The 14,549-nt window shown below is 44.0% G+C and overlaps 1 protein-coding gene across 1 annotated transcript; it reads right to left on the bottom strand.

Moving 5' to 3' along the window:
- Positions 1–432: 432 nt before the first annotated feature.
- Positions 433–2,780, bottom strand: MAP1LC3C (microtubule associated protein 1 light chain 3 gamma). Its single transcript, XM_024203558.2, has 4 exons — positions 2,661–2,780; positions 2,518–2,573; positions 2,249–2,355; positions 433–1,048 (listed from the first exon to the last, which is right to left on the bottom strand). Exons 1-4 carry the CDS (start codon positions 2,716–2,718, stop codon positions 838–840), a joined length of 432 nt encoding a protein of 143 aa, XP_024059326.1. The 5' UTR covers positions 2,719–2,780; the 3' UTR covers positions 433–837.
- Positions 2,781–14,549: the final 11,769 nt, after the last annotated feature.

Here is a 14,549-nt window from a genome sequence, read left to right as displayed (position 1 = left end):
CTGCCTACTCAGCCTAGAGCAGAGTTCAAAAAGCAGAGTAGCTTCACCTCAAGCCAGAAATACTGTTACAACTGTAGAAAGAGCTGCATAGAGACCCCTGAAAGAGGCACTTCCTGCTTAATATCCTATTTTGGACATGTAATTAGTAGTTTAGGTAGATATGTGAACGCAGATGCTCGTCTAGTCAACTGTTTATTAGGCTGAGCCTGTTTCATTAGATCATACAGTAGCTGGGCCATATAGTTCAACAGGAACATTTCCATAAATAGATAACTGACCTGTATAATCAATATGCTCTATGTTTTATATGTGGTGCTGTACAATCTAGGTTAGTGATGTGTACCATGAAATAAGCTACTCCACCATCTTTAAAGAACATGTGCACACAATCTATTATTTCAAGTCACTCTTTAAAACTTCTGCTGCTGCTTCAGGTGTACTCCTCCACACTTTTCTAGAAGACTTCTATATACTTCCCCCAGATTAATATTGACATTCAACCTAGTCTTAAAAGTATCTTTATTTGTATCTATTAGGCTCAGGCTTTAGAGTTCCCTTAAAAAGCAGTTACATAACTTAAAGGTTGACATTACAAAAAAAGAAAAATCTAAAGGTGCAGTTCAAAAAACCCACTCGTGTCTTTTCAAATATAAAATAGATATCTCCAAGTTACTTATCTAGGAATAGAGCACCACCACTTCTGCATTAGTTGGTCCTGCCAACATCTGGGCCATTAGCCCTCAGTACAGTGTTTAAGATCCCATACTAGAAAGAGCATCTCTGATCTTCAAGTCACTGGCATGATCAGCTGCCTAACAGCAGCAGTCAGACATGCCCTTATGTTTTTAGAAGGCATTCCATAAGTTTCCCTTGGGCAGTGGGCAAGAGACATCCAAACATCTCCTGGGAAGCATATGTCATATATACAAAGCCATCTTCATCTTTGTAGTCCCTGTACACTTCAGCCAATGTCAGAGACATACTGGCCAGACTCTTGTTGTTCACCAGCAGGTAGAAAGCTTGTGTAGCAGTTAGAGCCATTCTGCTTCTAGATTTAGGAAAAACGAGGGGGAAAAGGATTATTTTCTCAATACAAGCCACTTTTGAGGAGTTTTTTTGCAGTGTGTATTAACGACATTATCACAACTGCAATATTTGTCAAACACATTTATCACCTTATACTCCAGAGATGAGCCAGAGTGCTTGGTAAGTCAATATGCCTACTGATGTTAAACCAATCATGTAGGTAGATTTAAATCCAGTCTTATTGTCAAATCCATATTTTTCAGTCTCTGGCTCTTTTATGCAAGTCTCCAAAGTCAAATATTTGAAGCAGAAAAAGCTCTGAAGTCAGGGCTTTGTTTACTCGATTGCAGTTACTAAATACTAAGCAGAGAGCAGAAGTCTCTTCAGCACTGTTCTACATATGATGCAAGATAGAGTATGGCTTTAAACCTTTATTTACAGACATATTCAAAGCTTCACTCAGTCTTTTAAGAGAGATTAGTCCTTCTCAGAGGGGCTCAACTCCCAAGAGTTAGGCCTGTCTGCCCAGCCACCCACACATAGCCTTTGTACTTGATAGAAGCTATTGTATTATATAGAGATCATAGGCTTTTTAAGGCAATGTTCTTTTAAAGACAGACATACTCTAGACTAGAATATACTTAAGAATTACAGGGGTAGAGGACTTCCCTGTAGAGCTTTTCAGCCAATGACCTCAGAGCAATTGAGAAGCAGTTTGCTTCACACAGCCCACACCTGAGACACGTCTGTCAGTTTACTCAGGTTCATAGCAAATCAGTAGCAGTGCTGGGACTAAAAATCTCAGAGTCCTGGTTACCAGTCAACTCCCTTTTTATTTAAGTTCTCCTCACAGAGGCAAGCAGGACATGAATCAGACAGAAACCCTATTTATTTAGGCTCATGGACAAACTTTGTGCTTCTATGCAGTCACTGATTTCACAAGAAGCTCTGAACAGGTTTGGAAAGAAAGCTTATCTTAAAAGAGAGAACACATTGTAGGTTTTACCTCTGTTAGTGTCATGCAGGCAAAAAGAAGGCCACTGACTAGAAGATCTCTGTGCTTCCCACACACAGCACTCAGTAAAACTGAACCCCTCTTGACTGAGTAGTAGAGAACATGATTCAAATTAACATCTAGATTCCAGATCTTGCAAGCCACAGCATAAGAGCACACAGCCACGTTTATAGAGTGCTAATTGCTATGCCAGGGTTTGCTACATACCTAATGATGGTTATAAACTGTGTCATGGTCAGCTCCTGAGGAACAAGAAATTTTGTTTTGTCCAGTAAAGGAAGGTATTTTTCTTTCTGATACCGTTCAACAATTACCTGTTTTTAAGAGAGTAATAAGAGATCACTTTTGAAGCAATTGAAAGTGTTTGATGGTTTTTAAAGAAAAAAAAAAAAAAAAAAAGACTTCAATGGCTGAGCTTTAAACTTATTTAAGAAAGGCTAAAATACTGACATAGCAAATGGAACAGATATATTTACCGGGATTTTTGTTGGGAACTTTGCCCGAATTCCTGCTACTTCTTCCAGTCTAGTTGCTGTGCAAAAGAAAAAACAAATATCATACACATGCATTCCTCAACCTCCAATATAGCTTAGCTATGTACAATACCCAGCTGACTTACCAAAACTCTTTCTCAGTTTAAAAGGTCTAACAGATTGGCTGCTATGCAGAGTTTGCATCTTCTTTACTAGAATACTTCTTTACTAGAGCTTAACAATAACAAGCAGCTCCCAGTCCTCTACCACAGCTGAATTCAAACTGTGAGAAGTTGTTAAGCTGAACCCCTTATAAAGGCCTGGTTGTGACATCATGTTACTCCCTTACCCCACCCCCATTTCTCTCACACAGCAGGGGCGGATTCAACCTGGCTGCAGCTAGTTTACCAGGGAATGGTGGGGTCTGCCTGTTGGACAGAGAGAGTGCAGAGGACTTCTGCCTGTGTTCTGTACCTGCACAGGACAGTGTACACGTCCTGAAAGGACATCCTGACACATTGTATCTCCCATATTATTTGTTTTACTCTTTGTGTGTCAGAAGGTTTTTGGATCCCACTGTTCTTCAAGGTTCTCTACATCGTTCCAGACTCTGCTCTATTTGAGGACAGCTGTCTGTGACTCCTTCCTAGACCCATTAAAAACATGTTACCCAGAGGGGGTTACAAGAGAGCAACTGCAGGCACTTCCTCCTGGGGGGGCCTATGCACGATGCTACCCCTGCACCCCCAAGCCCTTGCCAGAAGAAGATGGGATAGGGCTGGGGCTTTGCTGGATGCATCATGCTGGTGTTATTACAATATGCTATACCTGTAGCAAACTGCCGTGTGAACAAAGTGCTGGGCCGACTTGCTTAGTCTCATTGGGAGAAATGAGGGGTTAATCAGTCATTTGCAGAGGCCTAGGCATAAAGGCCCAGAGCATCAGAGGTATTTAGGCTCCTAACTGACATTAATTTAAGTGGAAATTGAAATCAGTGAAAGTTAGGAGCATAAATACCTTTGAGGAGCTGGGCCAAAGGTCCTATGTGAGGATTTAAGTAAGACATAGGTGGTGCACAGGCCTTATGCTAGCTGTCTGCATGGGTGATTTCACCCATTTTGAATTAAATAAGATTAACCACAGTGCATTGTTTTAGTAACCTACTGAGGTGTGTGCACCTGCCATATTTCATTGCTTAACCCAGCTCCCACATTTTCAATCAGGCACAGGGATGACTTAACATAGCAAGAGAAAAATAGGTCTCATAAGGGCTGTTCGCTTCTGATACAGTGACCATTTTAGGGTACTGATGAGCTTAGAACAGGAGGGGGGGATTGTGAATTATGGTTTTAATTAAAGAGGATTGTGGAGATTGGGGCTACAAAATCAAGGACAGAATGCTGATTTCCCATTAGTGGCAAAGAGCATTTTGCCCAAAAGACTGAAGGTTGCATTTGGCTGTTAGGTTGTAACTAAACATTTAGGTTAGTAAAGTGTTGTATTCAGTGTCACTCAGTGGAAAAAAAATTAAGCACCATATTTCTGTATCTCTTATCTTTTATCTCTGCATTCCTCTGCAGAGATGGTCTTATGGTAAAAGCACAGGCCTGCAAGCCAGAAAATGTGGGGTTTCTTCCCAGCTGTACCGACAACTTCATTAATTTAAATTAAAAGTCATCCAAACTGAAAGATGTTTTACTTTTTTTGCCTGACACATAATGCTCTGTAAAGGGAATCCAGGTACCCATAAGAGAATCTTTAACTTATAGTACTCTATGGCCCATCTGCTTTCCCTTTTCACCTGGTTCTGTCTCCAACTTGTCAGTTAAGTTCTTACAAGTGTCCCTTAAAATTATTTCCTTCATTTTGAAAAAGGGCCCCTCTTTTTCACACTATCCTGTACCCACACTGGCTCACTTTCTGAATAATTCTGGAAGGTGACTTTTATACCAGAATCTAGCTTTTGTCTCCCAGAAGCACTAACATGGTATTCTGGTTTTGGGTTTTTTGTTGTTTTTTTTTAACAGCTTCGAAATGGATTTCAGATCTGTCTACCTGCTGATTATAGTCAGACACACCCTCAACCACTTGCATTGCTTGTATCCCTGTAACTACTACAGCTGTCAAGATAGTTTCTCAACCAAACATGACTTGCTAAAAAGTAAAGTCAATAGAAGACTGATTGCTCTTTCTGTAAGCCATACTAATGAATGGCTGTAACTTATCCCAGCTACTCTGATTGTGTTACATAAGCATTGATAACATGGTAGTTAGTATTCTATTCAGCCTATCAGATTGGGGGAAACATAGGGTTGTTCAAGGTTTATTAATTACTAAGCTGTACATGGCTATTTGTATAGGGCAGAATCAAAGTTACTACCTTGCTTCAGTTTTGTCAGTTCTCACAGTTTTATTACCAGTCTTGCAATATTTGCTCTTATGATTAAACTCCTAGTTCCTGGAGTCGTGTGAATATGGGAGAATCTTGGAGTTCATTTAAAAATAAAAGAAAGTTTCTAGCCCTCATTGTTACAGAGAAATGCTTTGAAAATGTGTCCCAAGTGCAACCTAAAGGCTCGGAAAGAAGGTGGCAAAGGCAAATTAGTTACAAAAAAAATCTCATGACTTCAAGCCAATCTTGTGATTTGTAGGTGCCTGATTCATCATATCTGCATGCTTTGGATTGGCAGTACTGCTGGTCCAGACTTCGAGGGGCTCCAAACCTGCAAATGAATTCCTCAGCTAGGGCTTTTGTCACAGCACCAGCTTCCTGGTCTGATAGCCAGTATTTATTACCAAAGGGAACAGAGAAGACAAGATCCTTGCCCCAAGCTTACAAACAAAGACCCTGGTCCAAACAGGATCAGGGCCTAAGCCCATGATCCTGGAAATTCCTGCACGTGGGCAGACCCCTGCATCTGCCCTGTGGGAGCCACTATTTTGCCAGTTAGGTCAATAGATCCTACTTTAGCCAAAAATTGTATCTACTCCTTAATAGTCAACTGTTCTGTCATCCTGCACAGAAGCTAGTGTCTGAGGTATTTAGCTATCAGACACAAGGGCTCTCAAGCCAGTTTCATTAAGCTTAGGCTTCAGACTAAGAAGTACAGACTTTATCTGTAATAAATCCCACATATTTGTGTAAGGTGTGAGCTCAGGATTAATTTTTTGCTCTTTGGGATGTTCAGTCCTGCCTTCCCATGCCTTGGCTTTAAGCCTTACTCTTATGGAACCTTGTATCTTGTCCAGTTTTTATGGGAGTTGCACCCACATAACAGAGAGCAGGAACTGGCACATAGTGCCTCAGCTAACCCTTTTAAAGATGTCATGTCATCCTGCTCAACACATCGCAGGCAGAAGTCACCAGAATCGGAGGCCTCCTGGACTACGACCTGGGAGACTGGGTGGATCCCCTGACACTCGCTCAGTGCATGGGGCTCTCCACCCTTTGTACTCCCCGGCACATACTTCAGGAGGTGAGGGCAGCCTTACTGCCCACTGCTCGGGTTTACCTCGAGCGGGTCTTGTGGGAGGGTGCTCCCTGCTCACCCTACACCACAGGCCTTCGGGATATCTTCACAGGGCCCCTGCCCCGTGAGTCCCCCCTGCTCCCCCGCTGCTCCACCCATACACCCTGAGCCGGCTGCATGACCTGCAGTTGGTTCGTTTTCGAACCGTGCCAAGGGTGCATCTATACACTCTTGTGCTCCATACTCTCCATTTCCTCACCCTCGTTTCCCACCCCGATGCTAAGTGGCAGGACCTATTGCCACCTGTTGAGGATGAGGAACCCCGGTGGGCCAGCCTATATTCCACCTTGGTTCCACGGCCCACCGGGGATATCAGTTGGTGGCTCCCCCATGGAGCCGTGAACATGGGTGTGTACTTGGTGTGGTTCACCTCCGTCCCCGACGCCTGTCCCTTTTGCGGTGTGAGGAAGACCCTGGCGCATGTATACCTGGAGTGCGCCAGGTTGCAGCCCCTATTCTGGCTCCTCCTAGACATCCTTTTATGTTTTGGGTGCACTTTTCTCCTCACCTTCTTATATACGCACAATCTATCCGTAGCCCCACAAAGTCACGGAACCTCCTTGTCAACTTCCTCCTAGTGCTGGCCAAAGTGGCCATCTATAAGACCAGGGAGAGGAGGTTGGCTGAGGGGGTTTCCTGTGACTGTGGGACCTATTTCCGATCCTCCCTCCATTCATGCATCCAGGCAGAGTTGCTCTGGGCAGCGTCCACTGGCTCCCTTGACACCTTTGAGGAGCAGTGGGTGCTGTCTGGGGTTCTCTGCTCGATGTCCTGTTCTGGTTCCTTATTTTTGGCCCTTTGACCCTCACACCCGTCCTTGTTATTTTTTTCCATTGTCACCTGTAACTACTTGAGTTCTTGGGCCTTGTGGATCCTCCCCAAAGGCTGGGGGAGGGGCTTGCGCCCACCCACCTCCTGGGTTTTCCAGTAAGACCTCCCGGAACCCAATACGAAAGACCTGAGTAGAGAGAAAGGGCCAATTAACCCTGTGACAGGCTGCACCTGGAGGAGAATCAGGGCTGATAAGTGTTTAATTGATGATGGAGACCAGCTCAACAAGGGGCAAGCTAAGATACTATAAAACCAAGAGGTATGATATAAGAGCCCTAAGAGGGCTGTAGAACAGGAGGCCTGTAGTTGATTTCTGGGCTTAGAGATGGATGCTAAGGGCAAATAGAAGCCCTGGTCCTGAAGGAAAAGTGTACCTAGAGGAAAAGGTGTACCCAGAGATACAGAGAAGGATTATGATCGAGATGAAGTAGGAAATAGCCTAGGGAAAAAGTATCAAGGTTTGGGATAGTGCAGACCTTAGCCACCAGTTGCAGGGTCCCTGGGCTGAAACCTGGAGTAGAGGGTGGGACTGAGTTCCCCTGCTAGTCATGGGGGAGGTGGTACAGGCTGGATAGTGGAGCAGAAGACTGTCTAAGACAGTTTTTCCAGTAGGACTTTCTTATCCTAGAAAGGGAGGACTATAGTGACCTGGCTGGAGGACCAAACCAAGAAGAAGGAGTACCCTGAGTGATGAAGAGGGTATAACCTGACTCCTGAGAGACTGAGAGTATGGGCTGAGACACTGAAAGAAGGGGTGTCAGACTGGTCATGAGCTAATCCCTGGATAAGTGACAAGGATGTACAAGGATGAGTAGTGAACCTCATGACAGGCTCCCTCCAGGTATTCAATGCCCTTCCCGGTGTTGGCCCTAGTTTCCTTCCTCTCCATGCCCATGACTGCTGGGTTTCAGTAGAACAGTTAAATTGTTGACCAGCAGGAGACATTTGTGTAGTAGCATAGAAGAGCTTTCACTGAAGCTGGCCCTATATTACGGAACAAACTCCCGTGACAGACAACGAGCATAGACTTAACTGCTTTCAGAACCAAATGCAACACTCCTTCCTTTTACTTAGCTTTCCTTCTGTAAGTTCTTCTTTCTTGAACACACAAATTATGAACTCAGAATGCTGTTTCTCCTGTAGATTGAAAGAGATGAAAGGCAGATTTACTATTTCTATTTTTAAGTACTTGGGCAGTGCTCAGAGACCACAGTGATGTGGGCCATATAAGTACATAGATCTCTTAGATAAGCTTTAAAGCTACTACAATTTGGGGGTTATAGTAGTGTCTTGAATTTTGAGCTCTTATCTGCTCCAGCTCACTGACACATTTACAGCCTCTTTTAAAAGTCCTACGTTGGTTGTTGCGTAAATGAACTCCGACATCTCCACTGTGCACGTAAGTAATGAAATGATCACAGGCTTACGGTTCTCCAGTCACATGCTTGAATACAGTCTGGCAGGGAAGAAGTTAATGGAGGACAGGGGCGTGGGGAACAGGAAATGCTCCAGCTGCAGGTATAACGGGACATGTCATGGAGTGTAAAGGTTCTCTAGACAGGAATGCTTCTGAGCATGAGAAGGCAAACTAACAGAAACTCATGGTACTCACAGAGGCTTGAGATAGAAGAGGCTTTAAGCTCTGGAAAAGAGTGGGTGTCTTCCGTGAAAGACTGAAATAAGCTGGCTGTCTGAGCTGGAGGGAGCTGTGTATTATACTTCTAGGAGAGGTTAAAACAACTTGGCTTGTCCTAACGGGTTGCTGGCGTCTGGATGGTGACGGAGGGTGAGGGAATGAGTTGCAAGTTGCTAAGGAGCCAGAGTGGCTAGGAAAGCCCTTTTGGCCTTGCCTGCCTACTAAGTAAGGGGCACTCGTTTGCAAGAATTGACAGCAGCTTTGTGCTTTTTCTGCAGCAATGCAGCCTGGCTCCAGCATGTGTGTTCTACACATTCAAACCGCGGCTCTTCTGTATTTGAACCACTCACCTTGACTCCTGAATGCTGTAGCTCTCTTCAACTAGAAGCCGTACATTCTTTTAATCCTCAGTAGGCAAATAAAGGGATACTTGGCTGCTGAGTCTAAGTTACTAATGAATGGTTCCAATTCATAGCCGTTTCTCAGTTCATGATGTTTCTTTCATATTCATGCTACTCAGAGAATGCTCCAAGTCACCTTATACAAAACTTCAGAGTGAGAATCCTGTTTCCCAAACCACTGCATGCTTATTACTGTCTGAATTACAGTGGTGTCTGAGGGCCACAAATGAGATTGGGGCCACATTGTGCTAGGCACTTTACAAACACCATAGTAGACAATCCCTATCTTGGAGAGCCTGCAATCTAAAGAGATAACCCACAGGGTAGGAGAAAGTAGCATCCCCCCTTAACAGAGGGGGAAATTGGCACAATTCTAGTGTGATTTGCACAATATTACATGGAGGCTGTGGCAGAGTTAACTGATCCCAGATCTCCTGAATCCCAGTCAGTACCTTAATCAAACACCATGCTTTAACAAACAGCACACAGATATACTTATGTACAAAAAACAAACCACTAAAACTATAAAACCACTAGCCCTTGTCTACTGCTTTGATGGGGTTGAGCAGTGCATGTTGGGATCAAATTTCCAGAGCTTTCATGGTAGGTCTGTTGCAAGAGTACAAGAGAAACAGATGGAGCAGGATTCTTGAGCAGAGGGACATAAGATGCTTCTGAGAAGGCTCTTTGAAAAACTACCAAATAAAGCTTAAGCCTTAAACCATAATGTCAACCTCTACTATGTAACGTGATCAGCATGTGTCCAACTGGCCTCTACTGGATGGAGTCAGAAAGACTTATGTGGCTGAGTCTTTATTTAAAGGCAAGTCACTAGCACTAGAAATGGGAATGATTTTTCACATGAAACTTTCTGTGGATAAATGAAGATTTGGTGATGCCCAAATATTTGCTGATGTTTTTATTTTATTTTTTTGAAAATTTACAAAACTTCAAAATTCAAAATGGCCAGTTCCACCTATTTTATTTTTTTTAACAAAACACTGGGTTTTTTTGTTTAAATGGCATGTTTCAAACTTTCCTCTATTTTTTTTAAAAGAAATCATAAAGCTCAATAACTATTTTGTTTGACAGCATTTTTTAAATTTTAGAATTACCTATAAACTGAAGAATCAATTTTTCCCTTCCCTTGTTTAGTCTGCAGAAGAGAAGAAGGGGGGGGGGGATTTGATAGCTGCTTTCAACTACCTGAAAGGGGGCTCCAAAGAGGATGTGTCTAGACTGTTTTCAGTGGTACCAGATGACAGAACAAGGCATAATGGTCTCAAGTTGCAGTGGGGGAGGTTTAGGTTGGATATTAGGAAAAACTTTTTCACTAGTAGGGTGGTGAAGCACTGGAATGGGTTACTTAGGGAGGTGGTGGAATCTCCTTCCTTAGAGGTTTTTAAGGTCAGGCTTGACGAAGCCCTGGCTGGGATGATTTAGTTGGGGATTGGTCCTGCTTTGAGCAAGGGGTTGGACTAGATGACCTCCTGAGGTCCCTTCCAACCCTGCTATTCTATGATTCCCCCGACCTGCACTGCCCCAGTCTTACTAAACACTGCTGCTAATGGTGATTCTTCTTGAACCGACTCCTTAGAGGGCTGTGGCTTTGGAGTAAATGTCTAAAAATTTCTCTAGCACCTGTGAGGTTTGACTGACCCCCTGCTGTGACCTGTGTGTGGTCATGAGTTTGTTATAATGGATGCTCTAACAAGTTGTGCAATTAATCCTTTGGTTTGGTTCAGAGATATCATGATACCCAGCTGAGTCCTAGGTGTACCACAGACTCCAAGACAAGCACCTAAGGATATAGCCTACACTAGATGGAGGGGAGGAAAGGGAACGAAACTTAACTTTTGCTAGCTAACCTGGATTAAAATATCAATGAAGACATGGCAACTTGGCTTTTGACTCAAGCTAGCCGCTCTGGGTAAAGCCTATGGGTATGTCTACAAGTGCAGCTGGAAATAAGCTTTCCAGCCCAAGCAGATGGACATGTGGTAGCTTGGCTCCACCTAGTGTGCTAAAAGTAGCAATGTGAATGTTGTGGCTTGGGTTTTCGAGCCCACCTAGCTCCCTGGGTCTAAGCTCAGGTAGCTATCCTGTGCTTCCGCTGCAGCCGTATTGGCTACACACTGCTATTTTTAGACAAGCTAGGGCAAGTCTCTCTACCTGGGCTGGGAGGCTTGCTTCTAGCTAAAGTGTAGCTACCCCCTCTCAAGGAGCCGGAGGTTGAACTTGAGTTGCTAATGTGAGTTAGAAGCTGAGTTGTTTGTGTCTTCGCTGTTCTAATGTGAATTAAAAACTTCTTTGTTGTATAGACAGACCCTAAGATAGTTCAAGTCCTCACTGAAAAACAGCACTGTTACTGTTTCTAAGTGGGGTCTGTGAGCTGCCGTAAGGGTGAGGTCCAAGTGTTGTCTATGCCAGGTAGAGGGCGCTGGTGCTCTGGACACCTTTTGCTGTGGCAGTGGTTAAAAGCAGAAGCACTCTGATTCAGTACTGAAATGCTCTAGCTAAGAGTGTGTGACATAGAAAATGTAGTGATTCAAGACCCTAAGCATCATCACCACACTGCCCTTTCACTTAAGGCATAACACTGTTTTAGTGTCACTGCACGTGGCTCACTAGTGCTGAGGGCTTTTTACACCAAAATTGCCTCTTAGTTGAAATGACTAGAACTGATCTGAATGGGAAGTCAGTCTAAAGCTCATTAGTTTGTTTAGCCACCTTGGCAGAATAGCAAAACATAATGAAAGCAAACCGAAGAGTGGGTAGTGACTCTTCTTCCAATGGAAATGAGGTGCTGCCCTGTTACATATCAGAATCAATCCAATAAACCATACACTAGTAGTCTTCCTTCATAACTCAGTGTATAGGTAGGTATAAGTGCATTATTTCAGTGTTACACCACAAGGATGAAAAATCGAGGGGCTGGTTACAACTTCCAACACTTAATAATGGTGAAGGTAGTCAGTATGAAAGGGGGAGGGTATTGACTGCAGCAAGCACGAAACAACTCCAGTCAAAACTAACAATTTTGAATATAAATAATAAGGTGGCAGAAGGCCAGATACTTTTTAAAGTAGTGAAACTGGGCAGGAATAGAAAATACAGCATCGTGTTGGGGGGAGTAGGTGGAAGAAACACAGAATTATTAGTAGGGCAGCAAAAATACATGACTACAGAACTATATGCAGATATCTTAAATGTGGTCTTTCATCAGGGTTGTCTATGAATGCAAACTAAAGTGATAAAATGGTATATTCAAAAAGGGTAAAAAGACCTCAGACTACCAGGCTGGGCAAGCCACTTTAAGAAAAGTTTTTAAAAGATCAGCCTGAATTTTTGCCCGTTTTCTTAATGCAAACCTTTAGGTACAGGTAAGGAATCCTCTTGTCTTTCTGACCTTGGCTGCCACTCCCTTTGGCATATTCATTTCTCATGAACCTGCAGTGGATACAGGATATCTGTGTCTTGCTTCTTCCATCCCTCCCAAAATCCGGGGCCTCAACCAAAACCCCAGACTGGAGTAGTCCTGTACTTCGGGGATGTATACAGCTGGATCCCAGCTTTGTGACTCAAGCCTCTCTACTAATAACCCTTGGCTTCCTTCCTCCTTCCCCAGTCCTTATGCAAAAGGATAAAAACTAAGAATGCAATTAATAATCTATAGCCAGGGTTCCCAGACTTTTTGCCAGAATGACCCCATTTTAATGTCTAGGGAAGAAATAAGTCAGCATGTTTCTTTATCAAAATGTTGTGCAGTACCAAGTCAAATGCTTACAGAAGTCTAAGTATACTACATCAACACTATTACTTTTATCAACCAAATTTGTAACTTCTTCAAAAAAAATTGTTAGTTGACAGGATCAATTTTTCCATAAAAATATATTGATTGGCATGAATTATATTATCCTTCTGTAATTATTTATTAATCAAGTCCCATATCAGCTACTCCAGGGACAGGCAAACTTTTTGGCCTGAGGGCCACATCGGGTTTCCAAAATTGTATGGAGGGCTGGTTAGGGGAGGCTGTGCCTCCCCAAACAGCCAGGCGTGGCCCAGCCCCTGCCCCCATCCGACCCCCCCTGCTTCTCGCCCCCTGACAGTCCCCCCCAGGACTCCTGCCCCATCCAACCCCCCTGTTTCCTGTCCCATCCACCCCTCCCTGTCATCTGACTGCCCCCACGGGACCCCTGCCCCCATTCAACCCCCCTGTTCCCCGCCCTCTGACTGCCCTGACCCCTATCCACACCTCCGCCCCTGACCACCACCCTGAACTCCCCTGCCCTTTATCCAACCCTCCCCCCCCGCCTCCTTACCGTGCTGCCAGGAGCACCGGTGGCTGGCGGCACTACAGCCACGCCACCCAGAGCACCAGGACAGGCAGCCCTGCCGCCCGGCTGGAGCCTGCCACGCCACCGCGCAGCACAGAGCACCGGGTCAGGCCCTGACTCTGCAGCTGCGCTGCCCGGCAAGAGCTCGCAGCCCTGCTGCCCAGAGCATTGCGCCGGCAGCACAGTGAGCTGAGGCTGTGGGGGAGGGGGCTCAGGGGCTGGGCAGGAGGGGCCCGCGGGCCATAGTTTGCCCACCTCTGAGCTGCTCCCTTATTCTGCCTGGGATCAATTTCAGGCTGACAGACCAATAATTATCTGGGTTGCTCTATTTATACTTTTTAAATATTGGCACAGTGTTAGTTTTCTTCCAGTCTTCTGGAACTTCCTAAATGTTCCAAGAGTTACTGAAAACCTAACTAATGGTTCAGAGAGCTTCTGTAGAGCTCTTTTTTAAAACTTTGGGGTGCAAGTTATCCAGGCCTGATATAATTTTTGTACTGACAAAGAAAAACCTCACTTTTTAGTTTTAATTTACTGCATACGTCTGAATAAATCTGATTTTCTAGTAAGTATCAGAACTGAACTATCGAAACAGATTTTCCTTCCTTAAATACTTACCAAGGGTTTGACCTTGCAGCTCCTATGTGCTCAGTTCCATTGACTTCAATGGGGAGACTCATTTGAGTAAGGGCATAGAACCTGATCCTTCGAAAAGTTTATTGCACACAAGCTAACACATTTTGGTGCCAAAAATGAACTATTGATTTTTGTTTTGTTGATGCTGGATTCTATTTTAACCTTCAAAAAGGTTGATATAAATGGCAGAGCACAGAGGATTTAAAAAATATCTTAAGCATACTGGGAGATACCACTGCTAGCTTTGTTGTCATTCTGTCTGCATATTTGACAAGAGGGTAATTCCGAGGTCTCGCTCATTGTTGAAGGCCTTCTTAATCATGAAAGCCAATTATTTATTGAACTTGCTATCACTGACAAAGACTGATGCTTGATAGTAGCTGCCAAAAAGTTTGTTTCATACAACTTAGTTCTCGGGGATTGAACTCCTGGTTTGAGTCTTGCTCACGTTTTACTTGTTTTGCTTACTGACATTTCAGTTTGCTTGATTCCCTAGGTTATGTGTGCACTACGGGGACTGTAGCAGCAGAGCTATAGCACCATAGCTATCCTGGCATAACGGTGTAGTGTAAACAGAGCCTACAGTGACAGAAAGAGCTTTTCCATTGCCACCTCCCCAAGCAGTGGTAGCTAGGTAGATGGAAGCATTCTTCTATTGACC

This window comes from Terrapene carolina, unplaced genomic scaffold (genome assembly GCF_002925995.2).
Source record: "Terrapene carolina triunguis isolate 2854851 unplaced genomic scaffold, T_m_triunguis-2.0 Scaffold85, whole genome shotgun sequence".
Lineage (NCBI taxonomy): Eukaryota > Metazoa > Chordata > Testudines > Emydidae > Terrapene > Terrapene triunguis.
This window is presented reverse-complemented; position numbering and strand designations above follow the sequence as displayed.

Bases quoted from the DNA above. Each gene is read 5' to 3' on its own strand.
- MAP1LC3C (XM_024203558.2), bottom strand. From the start codon at position 2,718: ATGCAAACTCTGCATAGCAGCCAATCTGTTAGACCTTTTAAACTGAGA. The intron at 2,574-2,660 runs GTAAGTCAGCTG...TCTTTTGCACAG, and splicing joins TAAACTGAGAAAGAGTTTTG to CAACTAGACTGGAAGAAGTA. The intron at 2,356-2,517 runs GTAAATATATCT...TCTTAAAAACAG, and splicing joins AGTTCCCAACAAAAATCCCG to GTAATTGTTGAACGGTATCA.